Genomic DNA, 19,705 nt, shown 5'->3' on the forward strand with positions numbered 1-19,705 from the left:
AGCAGCCTGACCCAACAGAAAAATAAAAACAGTAAATTAATGTAGAAATACAAATGAAGATTTAAATTTAGGAACAATTGCCAAAATATGCTTTTTTTTATTTTAGTTACATATATATATTATCAATTTCGGGTGGATTTTATCACAAAGGGGTAGTATATTTTTCAGGGTAAATTGCATGCCACCATTTTTTGTTTTTAAATGGCTGTTTTTACAAATTAACACATCAAACACAAAAAATGCAATTAAGAAATATACATTATAAAATAAACTAAATCAAATAAAAACAAAAAGGCAAGACAGAAAGTCATAAAGCTTAACTAAAATACTTTCTTTACAATAAAGAAAGTAATTTCATGTGTACTTGTATTTGTAGGAACATTATACAATAATGAAAGAAAAAAGAAGCCCTGTGTTGCTCATTTCTTATTATCAGTACTTTAGGTGTGAGTCATGTCTCTAAAATGCTCATGTCATGGTTTGATGATCAAAATAAATTAATGGGAACATTTATCTAAGTTATGCTGTAAAGTCTGCCTCAAAGTAATAGACATTTTGACACAGTTTGTTGGAGAAAATAAACGTGGGCTTAAGTAGATTGAAATGTGATACCGTTAAGACTTCAAATGTCAACCAAAAATCTGTATATCATTACGTACTAATTAAAATGTATGTAATTATTTTCACGTACAGCCTTTTAACGGTAATCAGTGTCTGCTGTTTGCCAAGTTCATTGATTTCTGCTGTTATCTCATGTCCAGTCATTTTGAAAACAATAAATCAAAAGTACGAGTTATTTCCAATTGTAAACCATGAACACAAAAAGCCTTTGGGAGGTGTAATATTGACGTAGTTGGCCTTGTTGTCCCTGAATAAAACTATTGTAATGAAACTTACAATAAGGTGGAAATAAGGAATAAGTAGTTACTAACAATAGATATGTCAAGTCACGCACGCTGTGGACAAACGCCATCGTGGTTTCATATGCCGAGGTGTTGTTTTACTATCATAATCTCGATCATGTTCAGACGCATTCATGACACAGTGGGAAAGAGAGCGAGCCAAAGGTAAAAAGGGACAAACCACGGCACTGACAGCGTTTATTTCCAACTTGTGGATAGGTGCTCCATTCTCATTTCTAACCAGCCGTCACATTTTCTAGTTTTCACAAAGCTTTACAAAGTGTTAACATTTAGATTATGTTCCTTTTAGGCAAGGCAAGTTTATTTGTAGAGCACAATTCGTACTAAAGGCAATTCAAAGTGATTCACACAACAGGAACATTTTCTTTTAAATTTAAATCACAAAGACATGACAGAAATCACAAAACCTTCATTTCTAGTCATTCAATTTAACAACTTACACATTCATATGCTGGTAGGAACCAAAACTGTCCAAACAGACAGAATAGTTTTAGTTTCGACACTGCTTTGTTGGAACCAGTTTATTGTGCGATTGAATTAGATTCTTCTGTCAGACCTAAACAATGAAAAGTATTTATGAAACAAACATTTATATAATCATAACTGCAATAACTACTGAAGAACACTCGAAATGTCCTCTAAACCAGTTGTTCTGTTCTGGATCCACAGATGGACAACTACCACACCCCAAACTGCTCGTTCTGGAACTACTCGGAGCGCTCCATGATGGGACAGTGGTCGTCCCAGGGCTGCAGACTGCTGAGCTCCAACAGCACCCACACCACGTGCTCCTGTAGCCACCTCACCAACTTCGCCGTGCTAATGGCCAGCCACGAGCCAGACGTGAGTTCAACAATTCGTGACGAACACTATTTTCTTCTATAATATATAAACTAATGACAATTTTCATTGTGGCCAGTTTAAGCTTATACTTTCCCCCCCATATTGTTATGCTTATGTCTTATGTATCTATGACATAAAACACCAACAATGGAAACAATTGATGGATACCTATGGAATGTACCATTATTTTCTGGACTATAAGTCATTCATAGTTTTGGGCCGGGATGTGACTTATACTTATATTTATACTTTTATACTCCGGAGTGACTTATATGTGATATTATTTGTTATTTTTGCACGTTCAATCGCATTTCATACTCCATTGCAACTTATATATGTTTTTTTCTTCTCTATTATGCATTTTTTGGCTGGTGCGACTTATACTCCGGAAAATACGGTACTTGAATGACACATAGGGGGACATACTATACGGCCAACAAACTTTGTTTTTTGTCTTTGTTTTTTATTATATCTTGCCTCTGCTGCTCTCTTCAGAACCATCACGTTGCTGTGATGTGTCTGGTCATCTGATTTAGGTTGTTTACAAGGCCATGAGTTTTCACAAATCCACAATGTTTTGGTATCAGATTGGCCTCTTTTTCATATGACAACGAGCTACATGTTCACTGCATCCAGGCTGGAAGGGGATGTTTCTCTGGGGAGGCCATTCTGAGCTCATAAATACTGGACAAACTGATTGTCTCACAGAGAGAGGAGAATCTGTGCAGTGACTGGCGATCGCACAAAACACTTTTAGGCCTCATACGTTTTTGTCTTTGCAAGGAACTTTCAGAAAAATGATTTATTATTATTACTTACTTTTACTTTAGAGTGCACCAGTAATGCCCCAGAAAAGCACATGTTCTAAAAGTTGTCTGCGAGATGCAAACAAGTAGGGAGCACCGCGCTGTTTGTTGGAATCTATGTTCTGAAGCTTTTCACACCTCACACCTTTGTTTATGTCTTATGTGGAGGCAGATTAAATTAAGTGTGAACGATCCGTTGGTCACTGTTGCTGTGCAAACAGGGCTTTAAACAGATTTTGTGATGCCTCTACTTGGAACAGTAGGACGACAGCATCATCTGTATACCAGGTATGAGAAAGTAAGATAATCCTTTATTGTCCACACATGGGGAAATTTCATTGTTACAACGCAGTAGATACAGGGGAAAAGGACAGATAACTTATAGGAAGGACTCTTATAAACAAAACAAAAAGCTCTTATTAACAAAACTCCTCTCCTATCTTAATAGGGAATGGAGGGGGGGAAAATGAAAAAATAAAAATAAAAATGAAATAATAATAATAATAAAATAATAATAATACAATAAAAATATGAATATGATGGTATTGCACATGGTTAAGTCAGTATTGCACATGAATATGACAGTATTGCACATGATTAAGTCAGTCAAGTATGTCAAGTACTGCTCGTGTTCAGGGCTAGCAGTCTTTGTTGTACAGTCTGACAGCAGCAGGAAGGAAAGACCTACGAAACCTTTCCTTCACACAGCGAGGGTGGATCAGTCTCTCACTGAAGCTGCTCTCCAGAGCAGACAGAGTGTCCTGCAGGGGGTGAGACTCATGGTCTAGCATAGATGTGAATTTAGTCAGGACCCTTATCCCGATTTACTCTGGTGGGCGCGTTTCCAGAGCTTGATGACCTCCCTGATCCAACAATGGCATGTGTTACTCTCTGTGCCTTTGCATTGTACAATTCTAATCTCAGTGGCTCGGGTGTAGGCGAGGGAGTGTCTCATTGCTGGGATACAGTTCTGAAGAGGCTGAGTAGGTCGTGTTCAGAGGCTGTCGTCTTACAGTTCCGTGAAGGGAGACAGCATCAAAATCTGTTTAAATCAGCTGGCCAGACTCGTCACAAGTGCAGACAAAACTGTCAAGGTATGATCAAAACAGCGGTTCATGTTCATAAGAAACTATAGAACAAAGGAAGATAGCAAGTTCAGAGTTTCAATGCCACAAAACAAAAACAACAAAAAGGGAAAATATGGGATAAAAGTATATAAATAAACATAAAACAATCTACAAAGGAGGAAGCGAGGATTTTCTACTTAATATATTCTTATATGTGGTCCCTTAAAGAAGTAATTTATGCAGTTTTTCAGTATCGCATGCATTCTCAGGTTGACATAGTCTTTGTTTTGATGTCCGCATTGATGTTATTCAGCAAAGCGCACAAATACATGTCCCAGTACTTGCATTTGACAACAACATGAATTTAAATGCTCCGTCTTCTCTCTTGTCTCCACACTTTAGCTCTTTGCATATATTTACAAATATTAAGAAAATCAACTTTTTTTCTTCTCCTCCCCATTGTTCTGCTTGTCCTGCCGCTGATTCCACCCACATTCATCTTGTCATCTCTGGTGACATTTTAAACATTTCCTCCCCCCCTCCCTCCCCTCTCCGCAGTACCCGGGGCGCATGCATGAGCTGATTCTGTTCGTCATCACCTGGGTGGGTATTGTCATCTCGCTGGTGTGCCTGGCCATCTGCATCTCCACCTTCTGCTTCCTGCGCGGACTCCAAACCGACCGAAACACCATCCACAAGAACCTGTGCATCAACCTGTTCATCGCAGAGCTGCTCTTCCTCATCGGCATCGACAAAACGGACTATCAGGTGGGCTTGGTTACCTTTTTTACAGCAACTTTATATAGTTTAAAGGTGCACAATGTAACTTATCTGCAGGAGGGTCTACCACCAGCTTGTAACGATGGAGATGTTATAGCTATAGACCTTGAATGTGTGAAACATATCTACCTCTGTGGGGACAAGAGAGGCAGCGAGGTCACAGGAAGGATATTTTTCTGTAATAAAACCAGTTAATATGTCATCAGTTTAATGCCTTACTATGGAACATTTCTCTATCGCCCATCACCAGAAAAGTTACATAGTGCACCATTAAAGGTAGTATGAGTAGCCTTATCATTAGGCCGTGGCTACAGAGCCGCGGCGCGGTGAAAGAGCCCAGCAGTTTCATATAGCCTCATGGCTAACCCTAACCCTAACCCTAACCTTAACCCTAACCTTAACACCTTAACCTTAACCTTAACCCTAACCTTAACCTTAACCTTAACCTTAACCTTAACCCTAACCTTAACCCTAACCCTAACCCTAACCCTAACCTTAACCTTAACCCTAACCCTAACCTTAACCCTAACCTGGCGCGGTCAAATAGCCCAGCAGTTTCAGCCGCATGTTGCGGCTCTGTTGACACTCCCTTATTATTAAATATTTGATTAACATTACCTGTCTCTGTTCTCAGATATAGTAAATATAAGTAAATATCAAATCAAAGACTGATTTTACCGATAACATTTGTACTGATGATGTTGGAGTGTTGGAGTAGTTTTTGGTTCAGATGAACAGACAAATTATATCAGAATTTATAAACCCTTGTTCCTCACTGAGGATAATTTCCTCCTGTTTTTCTCCTTTCTTGAACGTTGGTCACTGTAGTAAAACTGATAAAATTACATTAAATATGAGAATCATTTTTCTTTTGTTCATAGAACAAAATTGTGTGATTGGAGGTGCAAAAAGATTTGTGGCATTTTAGCACTGCTACATGACACTCTGCAAATGCTCCTTCTTTTAAAATGTTCCTTATGAGAGAGAAGAAAGAAATAGGAAATTGTTGGTGACAGAGTTTCATTTTATAATTTTGTAATAAAACTATGCAATACATGACCTCTCTTTCTATGTGGTCTTAACAACAGTGTAGCATCTCTATTACATTCAATTAAATATTGAGACATGACCAGTTTTCCACAAGATAAATGGTTATGTCTTTCTTGTCAATTATTATTGATTGAAAGATGTACCACTTTATTTCGTAAGATGTTGGCTAATCCTCCAAGTAGATAATCCGTGCAAAGATCCAGGCTAAAGATCTGGAGATAGGTTCAGGGGCACTGCACCTGGCATAGTTGTCCTGACAACAAATACAAATAAACCAAATTAATGATCATAGTGTATACGTGTACATCATAGTGTATTTTATTCCGTTTGCACTAAATAATGTAAATTTTAATGTGTTTGTATCAATCAATGGAGGTCAATAATAAAACCTCGACGACGTTGAAGAATCTTGTTTTTCCACAAATCACTATGTGTCTTGGATCAAAAATTCCATTCTACAACATTTTCTTCCTCTTTTTTTCCTATCTCTTGGCTTCTCCTTTCCCCTGTCTTCAGATCGCCTGTCCCATCTTTGCCGGCCTGCTCCATTTCTTCTTCCTGGCCGCCTTCTGCTGGATGTGTCTGGAAGGCGTGCAGCTCTACCTCATGCTTGTCGAGGTCTTTGAGAGCGAGTACTCCCGCAAAAAGTACTACTATCTGTGCGGATACTGCTTCCCCGCGCTGGTGGTGGGCATCTCAGCCGCGATAGACTACCGGAGCTATGGGACCAAGAAAGCGTACGTGTGAATCCAGGCCTTTTTGCACCTTTGCAGATCGAGAGGAGCAGGATTAGGCTATTCCCGCGGTCGGATATGTAATATGCAGAAGTGTGTGTGAACAGACCTAGCACGCTCCCCCGTGGAATGCCTTTTTTCTGAACACACTTAGCCAAAGCCCTATGATTAGCTTTCATGAGATAATCCGCAGAGACAGGAAAGTGGTGTGAGCACTGTGGTGTGTGTGTGTGTGTGCGTGTGTGTGTGTAAAACTGTCTTCCTCTCCTTTGTACCACTGCAGATGCTGGCTCCGAGTGGATAACTACTTCATCTGGAGCTTCATTGGGCCCGTTTCATTTGTTATTATGGTATTAGCCTTTCTCTTTTCGTCCCTATTTTTACAGTATATCACAGTCAAAAAAAAAAATCTTATCACCCGCACTGTACCGTGAAATAGACAGTGTGAAATGGTAAGATTGAACATGGAAAGGTGTAACAAAAATGATATGATATGGCTTGCCTTATGAGTAGTTCAGTAAACGCTTTTTTCCCTTCATTTTATTTCACGCAAAAAGGTGCAGAATCCTTGAAAGAATTATGCGACTAAACAGTGACTTTTATTACATTTGCTTTAAGTTGTTTTAGCATTGTTTAAACATTGCATTGGAGACTGTGTTTGTAAAATCAGTAGTAATAATGTGATGTATATAATTTGACCGTGTTATGCTGATGTAAATTATTGATTGTTTTTATCTCTTCCCAGCTCAACCTAATGTTCCTCATGGTGACATTACATAAGATGATTCGTAACTCCTCAGCCCTTAAACCTGACTCTAGTCGTCTGGATAACATAAAGTAAGCCCCACTTATTTACCCAGTTTGATAAAGTATTCATGCTGCTGATCTATTATGTATCTATGCCATACATACGATAAATTATGTAAAAAAAAAATCGTTCAGAAAGTATGTGTGTATTCCTATCTAGACTTATTTATTTATTATTTTACCTATATCTTATTTATATTATTCCATTATTTGCATACACACTATAGAATTGCATGCCCCCATTGACAAGACCTATCAAGAGTTGTTGTGTTATTTCTTCATTTTCTCTGTCAGTTTGATGAAATTTGAGATAAACACGAATAACAAATCAAGGAATTAAAGCTACTAAAATACACATTGCACTTTTTTCACCACAAATCATTAGTAAATAAGCCTAAATTTGAGTGATGTGAGGTGTTTTTGGTTGTCCCTCTGTGCCGGTTTGTGTATCAGCCACCATTAAGTTCAACATTGACGAGTGGGTTAGCTAAACAATGGCAGCTCGATACTACAACATGCTATTAGCGAGTCAAAATGTTTTCCCAACTTGCAAGAAAATAACAGAGCGTGGTTGTTAGTCCGTGATCAGAGGTTGTTGCAAAGTTTGAAGTAACTGCATACAGGTGTAGTGACAGGTATTTCCTCTTCAGATCTTGGGCTCTCGGGGCCATCACGCTGCTCTTCCTCCTCGGACTCACCTGGGCGTTTGGGCTCCTCTTCATCAATGAGAACACAGTGATCATGGCCTACCTCTTCACCACCTTCAACGCCTTCCAGGGCATGTTCATCTTCATCTTTCACTGTGCCCTGCAGAAGAAGGTACCGCCTCACCCGCTTTTGTGAACTAAGCACCTTTACGGTTTTGTGTGAGCGTGTTTGGTACTTTAAGGGGACATGTGGCACCAAATCGACCCTTTGAGTTTTTGTACATATTGTAACTGTGTTCGCTCAATGTTATCTTACTCAAAGTTGGATTTTGAGTGATAATTTATTTATTTTTTACACCTGCATGCATGCATTTGAAGCTTGAGTGCTCAGAAAACAACACTATCGCCACCCTTTTTTGTAATTATTCAATAAAATTCAGACTCCAGGTCACACATTTGGGTTAAAAGATGTAAAACAGCCAATTTTCAGATCAATAATGAGGTTTATGATGAACAATATGTAAAATAATTATCTGTGAGTTTAATATCTAATACCCCCCAAAAGCAGAACATCTCATCTTATATGAAAACACTAAGGGCAATGGGTAATTGATTGATTTTGATTACAAGATGTAGCATGCATTAAGAAGGCCTGCTACTGATTTGCTAAACCATCCAAAGTATTATCGAAACAAAGCATCATATGTGTTTTATTAAATAATAATTTGATTGCAGTAAAATACATTTGGCGTTTGAACACATTAGTACACAAAGAGTAAACTGCAAGCCTCCAATAACGTTTTAAAATGGCACTTATTTCTTTAAATATTGTCTAATGATAAACTATGGACAAAAGAATAGGCGGTAGTGAACAGTTCAAGTAGAACAATGTGAGTGTACTTCTTATTTTTCATTAAAACAAGTCAAGAACAACATAAATGCAATATATTTCAAAGTATGGGAAGGTAACAGTGCAGCGTGCCCGTGTGCATATCTTATTCAGACAGTGGCCTTCACATTAAGTACTCTTCCCTGTAGCTATGTGTTAAAAGCCTCACCCACTTCTATTGAAAGTGTTTGTGTTTACGAGTAAAAGCCCTGTTTCTTCCAGGTCCATAAGGAGTACAGTAAGTGTCTGCGTCACTCGTACTGCTGCAGTCGCACTTCCACCAGCAGCTCCCACGGCTCGCTCAAGAACTCCGGCCTCCGCACCAACAACCGCTACTACAGCGGCAGCCAGGCCCGCCACGCCGCCACACATCGACAGGTAAACACACTCCCAACTGTCTCCAGTCCTGCAGGGAAATCCGGGCTGAAACTTAAACTATAACATGCAAACAAAACAACTGCAGAAATAGAATATAGCTCCAAACTTTAAAGGTGCGCCATGAAACTTTTCTGTCGATGGAACGTTACATGTTTATATTATTAATGTTATTTTGTTGTCTTTTGCTATCCTGCAACTTCTCAAAGGTTCTCAAATCAACCAAAAATATCAATCCATTTAAATCAATTTATTTACACAAACAATGTTTTACATCTTAAGAATTTACATTTAATATGATTTTTTGCTTTTGTTGGCATTAGCTTAATGTAGATATTAGCAGCATTAGCACAACAATGCATTTCTATCTGCAGATGTTCTTCGCCTGCACAGAGGCAGGTTCAGACAGCAGGCCGGCTGCTTTGCCTTTGCTTGGAAGGTTTCACAGTTTGGCTTTAGACTTGGCAAGGAGCAGATCATCTTTCTAACTCTATCCTTTCTTGGACCGCACTGCATAGCTCCAATTTGGGATTCTCTGACCCAATTAAGCCATTTTGTGTGTTTCGTCTTGGTCAGTCCTTGCCCTTTTCACCTCGTCTAACATTCTACACAAACTTTTCACTCAGCCTTACAAATGCCTCCTAAAAATGTTACGCCTGATCTGTCTAAAAAACAATACAACTCTATTGTGTTATAAAAGGCTGGTTAGGGCCCATATCTCACCTTTTTCGAGGCCATTCGCATCCCCACTGAGTTATAAGGTTTTTTATTCCTTTTTCTTCGACCGAACAAAACCAAATCTGCTTGTGTGTCAAAATAATTTCTTCACAGGAAATGGAGTTGCCTCAGTACAATGAAATGAAAAATCTCCTGATGCTATCTTAACCTATTTCCAAGCTCGGCCAAAATGAATAGATGTATAAAAAACAAAGAAATATCCTGCTGATATGTGCTACACAGATTTTTTTTCAAGTATCACAAATAATATCAATTACTGATTGCTCCCTGCATGACACAAATGTAATATTTCATCTTCCTTTGAAATACACAATCCCTTTACACTTTCCCACTCCGTTTCTGAAATTATTTATTTGCCTTAGTCTGTTCTATACTCTTGTGATTCGCTTTTATGTGGTATTAAATGTCATCTGCACTCATTCAACTCGATGACTCATTAGGAGAAAAAAAAAACTTGTGTTATAGATAGACACTGGCACCAAAACGCGTCAATGTGGAATCACTGTACAACATGCTGCGTCCCTCGTACGCGCTGTTTATTCTCGCAAACAAACAAAGGCTTCCTTTAATAAGCCACGACCCCGCTACAATTGTATCTGCTGTTGTAATCGTGTCAGACATCTCCCGATTATTGGGCTCCTCTTGATAAGGTGACACAACATCGCGCCTCCTCGACATTTCGCCTCTCCCTCTCTGCCTTTGTGTGCCATGTTTGCCATTGTTCTTTTGCGGATTAGAGCGACCCCCGCCGCTCTGATTACAGCCGCCCCACTGAGTTACAAAGTCTTGCTTCCAACTTCCTACTGTATGTTGATAACTTGTCTCGTCGCTCTCTTTTTCGCTCTCTCACTCTCTCGCTTGTTCTCTCCTCTTTTCCCCTTTCTCCGCTGCTCTTTTCATCTCTACTCCCCTCTTTTTACTCCCTCTTTCTGCTTTCCCTCTTTCTGTTTTCGCCTGCTCGTTGTTCCAGAGCCGGATCCGTCGGATGTGGAACGACACGGTCCGGAAGCAGTCGGAGTCTTCGTTCATGGCGGGGGATATCAACAGCACCCCGACGCTGAACCGCGGTGAGCCCTTGTACTGTCAGTGCTATCTGCTTCTGCTTGAATGACTTTTCCACCCCACTATTCCCAAGGACTTTACACTTGGATACACAGGCAGCGCACCACAGCAGTGTTAATGAAAAGCTACCGTTTGTCAGTATATATTCATGTAGATATTTTGAACAATCGTTAGAGCTTTTAATTTCTTAAGTCCAAGTCACTCCCGTTCCCAGGGCACTTCCCTTGTCACTTGTGCATGTCCAGACAGACTCACAGCAGAAGAAACAGGCTGACTTAAATGACTTTGAATGTATTGTTTGTTGGGTCATCAGGGACAGTGCACACAAAAATACTGACCCACTAAAGAGGTAATATCTTTGTGTCAGGTTATTGCAAATTTGCTCATTTCCACCTGCGGTTCCTGGACTAGTTTATGTCAAAATTGTCAATGAAATACAATATATAAAGTTTAAACTCCGATACTAAGGAATATACTCAATTCTCAACACTGATTTTGATTTCGATAACACCGTTTTTTAGTTCAGAATTTTACACAATAGGCTTACATTCTCACATAAAACAATAGTATTTTCTTTGATTAAACATTGTGGTCTTATGATAGTTTTTATTATGGTCAAAATCATTCTAAAACTGTTCACAAAATGTCACATTGTCACACTTTTGATTTGATATCTTTTAGTATCGATACTTGTTAAAATTAGTAACTAATTTCAATACTAGTTTTAGTATTGATTAGTATCTGATTTTTTTTTTATTTTTTTTTTTTAAATCCCAATACAGATGACAAGTACTATATCAATACAATTACATTACTCATCCAATCAATCCATGCAGTAAAACCAGTCCCACTTCAAAATCCTGTCGGTTCATGTTGCTGCAGGCTGTTTGGAACACAACGGTTATACAAGACATAAACCAGGGTAATTTAGTGATACAATATAATACTATGCACACAAGAATGCCATTGCACAACACTGACCACGAGAATAGCCTTTTTAATTTGAAATACGACAGATATCTACTTTCTTCTTTCAAGCTGATATTCCAGTTGCCTAGACACAAAGCACATTAAATTAATACCGTAATTGATAACATAATTGCCCTAAACTGATTTCAAATGTTCAATCTATCCACTACACAGACTTGAGATTGGATTGCGCAGCCCTGTGGCAACTCAAGCCCCTTTTGCACCAATCTCATCCATGTACAGTAATGAGGCACCCGCCACCTCTGACCCACACGCAGCCCGCCACACTGGTATTTGGGAGCCGGAGACGGGCGAAAATGCCACTTCTGAACACCGCTTTCACCTCTGAAAAGATAGACAATCAGGGTTCAGCAGTGAGAATCAGCGGCAGGTTGAGGACAGGGTTAGCCCCGCCGCTGATGATGACACACAGGCAAGTCGCTAAATCAGCCGTCACTCTGTATGCTAATTTCATCCATTTTGTTTTTAATGAACTGATTAGCGTGCGAGCGAACAGGGGGTAATTATTCTAATTGAGGAGAGCGACAGGAGCAAGGCAGGGGGTGACGAAGATGGGTGAGGAAGAGGAGCTGTATGTGTTGGGATGAGAATGGATGAGAGAGTCGGGGTGTGTGTGTGTGGGGGGGGGGGGGTCGTCACGATACAGCAATCAGCAGACACACAACCAGGAGAGGCAAGTGTTGTGCTGTCAAACATGTGCACGGTGGAGCATCTCCTTCAGAGAGAAGTTTGTCTGTTGGCAGAGAGCTGAGAGACACAGAGGTTGGAGGGTGAGAGAACCAACATCATGGATTAGTCATTAAAGAAGCCTCGTTCCAGTCTAGCGCTGTCATTCCAGCACCGCACTTTGATTTTTTCCGTTTGACTCCTGTTTGAACTGCAGTTTCCTCCTGACAATGGTGATTAATACGTCTGATATGTTGAGACGTGCATATGACTTCTCGCAATTTCCCCTGTTGGACTTGTTTTCTGTCAAAAAGTGACTAAAACGTTGTGATATGATTTTATGATAATACGTAGTGAAACATGCTAAAGATTTCACCAGTGTTTAAAAGCATGCATTTTGTTCTGTTAAGCACACTGGTTTGCTCTGGTAGCATTATTTTTACACAACCATTTTTTAAAAGTTAACTTTACATCTTGGGGAAATGGTAATCAGAAAGAAAATAAACAAATAATAAGAATTGGTAATAACTACACATTATGATCTATTAGTTTACTAAGAAAAATCCAGGCTTATTAATCATTATATACCGGTACATATTACTCAGCCTGAAACATTCTTAATCAGCTATTTGTTCATTATGTCTACAATGTCTTTGCTCATGCGTTATTAAGGGCAATTAAGGTGTAGTTATTATATATTTTTATACATTTTGTCCTTTTTCTTGTTTGTTTTCCCCAGAAACAACTTGTAAAAAAATGTCCCTATGAGTAGTTTTATTTTACATGGAGGAGAACTTCCTGTCCTTGAGGCAGGAAGTTCCTTGAAGGTTGTAGTTTACTACTACTGCAACGGCAGGTTGTAGTTTACTACTACAACCTGCCTTCCTTGAAGGCAGGTTGTAGTAGTAAAATCAGTACAAAAAGCAGGAGCTGTTGATAAGTAGTCATAGTAGAAGTAGCAGTAGCCATATAGTAAAAGTTTAAGTAAATTTAGCTGCGGCACATGTTTCTACACATAAAAAGTTCTTTTCAACGATAACATGAAGACAGATTCGAGTACCTCCTCCATCCCATTAGCATCATTAGGCCCTTTATGAGTCTAAGCATAGAACTGAACACAATGCACTGACTTTGAAGGACTTGCCCACATTTGCATAAAAGCTTCAAATTTTATGCATTTAGTCACGGCCCTTGTTCTGATGCTTTCATGGTATTTTATCCAGCGACCCCCCACCGTGCCGGCTCCAACCAGTGCTACATACAGCCCCTGCAGAGCTTCATGTACACACACTCCTATTAGGTACAAAACACGCTGCAAATCCCAGCCCCATCTCTGTTGTGGATGAATTTAAAAATCTGGCTTTAGAACACAGCTAATTGAAGACACAGCTGAGCGAGCCAGAAGATGCACGATTGTGCCAAAAAACGACGGGCCGGGAGTGGAAATGACAAATAAATATTCGAGTGCCAGCGCATTTTTTCCCGTTTTTTTTGTTGTTGTCGTTAGATTCGCTGATGTCTCTTTGTGTGATGAACGGCGCACACCAGACCTGAAGGTTGCCCCTGAATACTCTCCGTCATGCTGTCCTATTTTTAATTTCATGCCATTTCTGTTCCAGTCGCCTCAGGCTGCCGACATACATGGACATTACACTACACTATATATATTTGTCTTGTGTTGCTGGCATTTACATTTCCACTGTGAAATTAACTGTGTTTCGATGGCTGCACCCCAAGACTACATAATGGCAGGCAATACAGTTTTTGCCCCCATCTGGCTACATTGTCGCGAGTAAAAGGAAAGGAGGGAATACAAATGAATGGCAACGCTTTTAAACATTACCTGTCGGCTGCCATTTTATTTGTTACTCAAAGGTTACAATCAGCAGGCGTAAACATCCAGGGCTACACTGTGAAATGCATTACTCTATAAAGGCGCAACATCATAAAAAAATAACCCCAGAATGGATAAACAGTAAATATTTTTTATGATAGCGGATTTTATTATTGACTCTGTGAATTTGTTACACCTATTGAGAGCACGGTGGCGTATTTGCATATATTTAATGGACACTTATGGTTTGTTTTTTCGTCACACAGCGACTATGGGTAACCACCTCCTGACGAACCCCGTGCTGCAGACGCGCTCCGGCACGTCCCCCTACAACACGCTGCTGGCGGAGAGCTTCACCCCTCCGTCCCCCGGCGTCTTCAACTCCACCGGTTAGTGTGTATCTCCACGTTGCATCCGCGTACGTCAGAGCGAGACACGGCGCGTGCGTTCACACAGCTGTGGTCCCGCGTGCGCCCCGTGTACCTGGCGTTTTTCTCCTGAAATGATGTAGCTGTCAGGCGGACGCACCAGACCAAACAAAACAGAGCCAAGCACCGCCAGAATCGGCCGCCATCTGCCCAGATCCAGAGACTCTGTTGAAAAAAAAAAAGAGTGCAAATTGATTGGAACTTTAGCTACAGCTGCGCCTGCCACAAAACGCCGCACTTTTCTTCCACCTCTCTTTGTGGAAGTGAAGTCGTTTTAATGACGGTAGCGCGGTGGAAATTGGCGTGCGCCCTAGTGACGAGTGCACCTGCCAAAACACACTTACTTTTCTATTTAAAAAAAACAAAACAATATTTATGTTTTGGTGGCCCAGTAGAAAATGAGGTTCTCTTGCTCTTCATTAAATTTAACCAATTCTGCTGCAGTAGGTTATGCCTGTTGTTTCATTTAACAACAGGGCAAAGGCGTATTGGAAATGGTTTAGTTGTATTTCAGCCCACAGTGTAACGCTCGGGGCAGAGGTGGGTACATTTGTTTTTCACATTTAATTGAGTAACTTTTTGAAGAAATTGTACTCTTGATATCATACCTTTACTTGAGTAATATTGAGTTTGAAGTAACAGTACTCTTATGTAAATGTGTTGGTTCCCATTCCCTCTATGAGTAAGTAAATGACAAAAACGTTAATATTAAATCATTTTAACATTTGAGTTTCTTGAACCACTCCTTATATGAATATGAATTTGTTTCTTCACATTTTTGTGTCAATCCTTTGAAAATACCAGATTTGAGCCTGATTAATAATTTTGTCGTTACAATTACATCTACTTCAAATGTTGATGTAATTGTCAGATGTTACGTCACAACAGTTACTCTTGAGTAATCATTTCCCCAAATATTTACTTACTCTTACTCATGTACCTGTACTTTGTTCTTTAACTTGAGTAATATTATTGAAGTAATAGTACTCTTACTTGAGTACACATTTTGATCATTTTACCCACCTCTGCTCCTGTATCTACATCCCTGAAATGGCTGCCTGTGCGGTGTATCACAGAATACAGAATACAGCAGCAGTGTTCAGCCACAAAGTGTGAGGAGGAAGTTAAGGCAGCATTTGCATTTAATATTTTAGAGGCTCTCTGCACAATACGTCAGGCCTGATGGCCACAGGCTCGGCAGCCATGATGGTTTTAGGACTGAGTGGGAGAGAAAGTGTGGGGTGCGCTTCATTACAATGTCTAATTACCCACCGCACTCCAGAATAAGAACGTTGATTAAAGTCAAACTCTGCATTAAATTTTAACAGTAGACATGATCCTGGCTGTCTGAGGGAGATGGCTGCGGCTCTGCTTATGGTTTGGTGAAGTGATTAGATAAACACTGCTGCGACTTCTGTGAATCGATCATTTATTCATTCATTCAGGCACTTTTATATTTATTTACTGACAACAGTAAATAAATATAAAAGTCTTACAAAGTTTTCCGTCAGTTGACTAAACCAGGAAGAGGCTGTGTGGGCCACAGCTGGTGGAAGTTTGTGTGGATGAGACAGTGAAGAGTGGATGACAAGGACATGTGATGCTGTTAATGTTATTCTTCTAAAACATTACAAACTGAATGTTTTAAGTCACTGTGATGTCGCTACACGCCTAAAACACTTACTAAGCTTGTACTTTCTTTTTGTTTTGCATGACTTTCCATTTGATGCACAGGAACCTTTCGCGACCCAAGTAAGTGTAGCTCACCACAGTTCACTCTGCTGTAAGCGTCTCATCTTATAATTAAAATATAATATGCTTTTGTCCCACTTTGGAATAATGAGTGCGTGTGCTGTGTGTGTTTGGGTCCAGAGAGCACGCTGTCCAAAGGCCGCGACCCCTGTGGGATGGAAACCCTGCCTCTCAATGGTAACTTCAACAACAGCTACTCCCTGCGCATTGGGCCCGGGGCGGGGGGCAGCTGTGACTTCCTGAGCGGAGACAGGAACAGCCCTCCTCTGTTGAACCCTCGCGGGACTGAGACTCTGGGGGGTGGAGTCAACAGAAACCTGTCAGACGCTGCGGCCTTTGAGAAGATGATCATCTCAGAACTTGTGCACAACAACCTAAGAGGAGGAGGAGGAGGGGGAGATCAAGCGGACCGAAAGTGTGCTAACATGAATCGCGCTCACCCTGGGCTTTGCCGGGGTCCGGTGGAACCTTCTCTGAGCCTGGATGAGGACGAGGACTTCCTTAGAGAGGGGCACCAGCGCACCCCACAGGACGTGGAGCTGCTGTACAAGGCGCTGGAGGAGCCTCTGTTACTGCAGCAGGCCCAGTCTGTGCTGTACCAGAGCGACGCAGAGGAGTCAGAGAGCTACACAGCCGACCTCACTGAGAGCCTGGGGCACAGTGGGCACAGTGGGACCAGTGGACAGAGCGCGGCCGGGCAGGGGGGAAGTAGGGGCGCAGACTCCCCGGCCCGTGACTCCCTGTACACCAGCATCACCAACCTGCGAGACTCACCCTATCCCGACAGCAGCCCCGAGCCCCTGGAGGTGGTGCCCCGATCCGCACAGCCCCCTGAGGAACTCTACTACAGCTCGGGACGTCCCGCGCTGGGCTCCCGCGGGGCCCCAATGCAGACCTTCTATCAGGCCGCGCCCCGGAGGCCGAGCAGGGAGGGCCCCCCTGCTCTTGAGCCCCCCCACAGTGAGGGAGACGGACAGATGCAGCTGGTCACGAGCCTGTGACTGTGGCCCGACAGGAAGCTGGGGACTATTGTGATGGGCCCGCCTCCTGCCTCGCCTCTCTGATGTTTGGATGCCTTTATCTCTGACTCTGATTTACCTAAAGGTGACCTTTAGGGGGCGTTTTTGACCCCCATCATGTTGGAGAGGTGCCCCCTCTCCTGTACGCCCCACTTTCCTGTGGTTCCTTAAGGCCAAGTCCAGCAATCTGAATGTACCCGTTTCCCCTTTTACCTTCAGATATGTGTTTGTTAAGATTTTTATGTAATTTATCTTCAAACCTGCCTCCAGAGATGACATTATGATTTTGTATTGTCTCCTTTCCTTTTCTTACCGTCCATAGTTCATCATCTGATAGGAGTAGTCACTGTGGAGAGAGGCCGTCTAGTACACAATTATAACCTACAAAATCATGTCACACAAAAATGTCTTTATTGTTGCCAAAAATATCTTGTATTGAGCCAGAACAGAAAGTAGAACTGTCTCAAGGCAAATGTGCACACAGCCACTCATCAGAAGTGCTCATCGTGAAGATCAGTAATGGAATCAGTGGAGTTGCCTTGATGCTTTGCTGTGAATAGATAACTAGCGGGACTATGTACAAAAAAAGGGAGGTGAACACGGACTCTAATGTGCGGGGGCTGACGACGCGACCCCCCGCCCAAGACTGGCCTGTCCTCTTCGCTCTTCTCTCTGGTCGTTTGCTTTAGGCATTTAAAAATGACTGCATTGCTATTGTTTTTTAAGAGAGTATTCCATTCGTTGACTATTGGGGGCTGAGAGCGCGTGATGCTCCCAGACCCTCAGGACTTTTGTGTTCAGCCTAGCCAGTTGGAAGTGGACTTGTTTCTGTGTGTGGTTGTGTGAAACCAAATGATGAAATGCCACAGATTCACTGGTCATTGGTATAGTATAACGGTGTACATAGGAGCCACACAAGAATCTACTTTATTCCTACCATGTAAATAGACACACCAGATGATCAAAAGCAACAAAAGCAGCATAACTTGAGAAATGAATTCTTGTATTTGCAACAAACTGAAGACTGAAAATAAAATGTTTTGGAGTTTGTGACTGAAGTACATTACTGTCTCCCTTTTGCTGGTCCCTTGCTCTTTCGCAGCCGACACAACGACACTAATGGAGTTTCCACAAAGCACATTTCTGTTGGAGAGCTGCAGTGCGCCTGGGCTTTTACTGCAGGTTACGAAGGAGATTACGCTGAAAAAGAGGTGGAAATGGTAAATATCATCGTAGTAAAGTTGACTTTTTTAACAAATAAATCAAATTACAGGAAAGTTTACCATTTGTATTATTTATGTATTTAATTTATAGAGTTGATCAATATTTTATACAGTAAAGCGCTGTCGCAGATGGTTTACAAAAGAACTTTTAGATTCATCTCACTTGTTTTATTTTATTTTATAGTTCTCTTTGTCTTGTCCTGTTAAAGGTGCACCGTGTTGCCTCTTGTCTCCATGGAGATGTTGTATTGTTTTACAGTATGTGTATTTAACCTCAATGAAGACAAGCAGCAGACACCACCAGGCTACATTACAGGTCAGATCTGTGGAGAGGTGATGCCGCTCAGAATAATTATGCATGTTTCTCAAGGTATTTTTAAGCAATAATACTTTTTAAAGTGAATTATTCCGTGTAACATTCCAGGCAAAGTAATTTCATCGCCATGGAAACAAGCAGGTTGCAGCCTCCCAACTAGAGAAGTTACATAGAGCACCTTTAATATACCAGGAACACAGTCTGTTCACACTGACATAAAATGAAAATCCATCTAACAATATAGCAACATTTAATATTGAGTATATCATTTACAGGGGAAATGCTGGACAAAGAGCTGATTAAAAATAAACATGAAAAAAGTTATATTGTAAACTGTCAAATACTGGTATACATTTTACAGACATTTCTAGTTTGTCTGGCAATTAAACCTTAGCTAGTTCGCTAGTTTGTGTCCGACCTTTGAACCTTCCGGGATGATTAGCTGGAGGCGTCTGGGGAGGTGGAAGTGGGAGGTGTTTGAACAGTGAAAGACACGTTGCCAAATGTCAGACTGTGCCTCAGAGGAGCAGAAAGGCATTGTGGGAAACAACGGCATCCATGAAGCAATTGGGTTTCCAGCTCGTTTCCAGACCCACTGACACACAGTACACACTCTTGACAACATAGAAACCTCCTGTAGCTCTGCATCTACAAAGCACTGTGTCGTTTTGTGAATGGAATATCAACTTGAGTACAAATTAGAATATAACTGCGATGTAATTTGAGGATAGAATGGATGCACACAATACAGTTCCC

General features: G+C 41.0%; 1 protein-coding gene across 5 annotated transcripts in view; it reads left to right on the forward strand.

Annotated features, from left to right (window-relative positions):
* The window catches only part of adgrl1a (adhesion G protein-coupled receptor L1a), an 80,500-nt gene extending 62,037 nt beyond the window's left edge, over nucleotides 1-18,463 (forward strand). For 2 of the 5 annotated variants that reach the window (XM_072443168.1, XM_072443169.1), the window contains 11 exons: nucleotides 1,593-1,766; nucleotides 4,198-4,407; nucleotides 5,986-6,206; nucleotides 6,487-6,553; nucleotides 6,949-7,040; nucleotides 7,661-7,829; nucleotides 8,769-8,924; nucleotides 10,630-10,726; nucleotides 14,478-14,600; nucleotides 16,374-16,391; nucleotides 16,512-18,463. In XM_072443168.1, the coding sequence (XP_072299269.1) occupies nucleotides 1,593-1,766; nucleotides 4,198-4,407; nucleotides 5,986-6,206; nucleotides 6,487-6,553; nucleotides 6,949-7,040; nucleotides 7,661-7,829; nucleotides 8,769-8,924; nucleotides 10,630-10,726; nucleotides 14,478-14,600; nucleotides 16,374-16,391; nucleotides 16,512-17,392 (2,208 nt within the window). In that variant the 3' untranslated portion in view covers nucleotides 17,393-18,463. Of the gene's footprint in view, nucleotides 1-1,592; nucleotides 1,767-4,197; nucleotides 4,408-5,985; nucleotides 6,207-6,486; nucleotides 6,554-6,948; nucleotides 7,041-7,660; nucleotides 7,830-8,768; nucleotides 8,925-10,629; nucleotides 10,727-14,477; nucleotides 14,619-16,373; nucleotides 16,423-16,511 lie in introns of all 5 variants that reach the window. The other 3 variants (XM_072443171.1, XM_072443170.1, XM_072443172.1) reach the window with 3 other exon arrangements.
* The last annotated feature ends 1,242 nt before the right edge of the window (nucleotides 18,464-19,705 follow it).

The sequence above is a fragment of the Eucyclogobius newberryi genome, unplaced genomic scaffold (assembly GCF_026437365.1).
Source record: "Eucyclogobius newberryi isolate DKJ021-1_F unplaced genomic scaffold, fEucNew1.0.hap1 SCAF_13, whole genome shotgun sequence".
Lineage (NCBI taxonomy): Eukaryota > Metazoa > Chordata > Actinopteri > Gobiiformes > Gobiidae > Eucyclogobius > Eucyclogobius newberryi.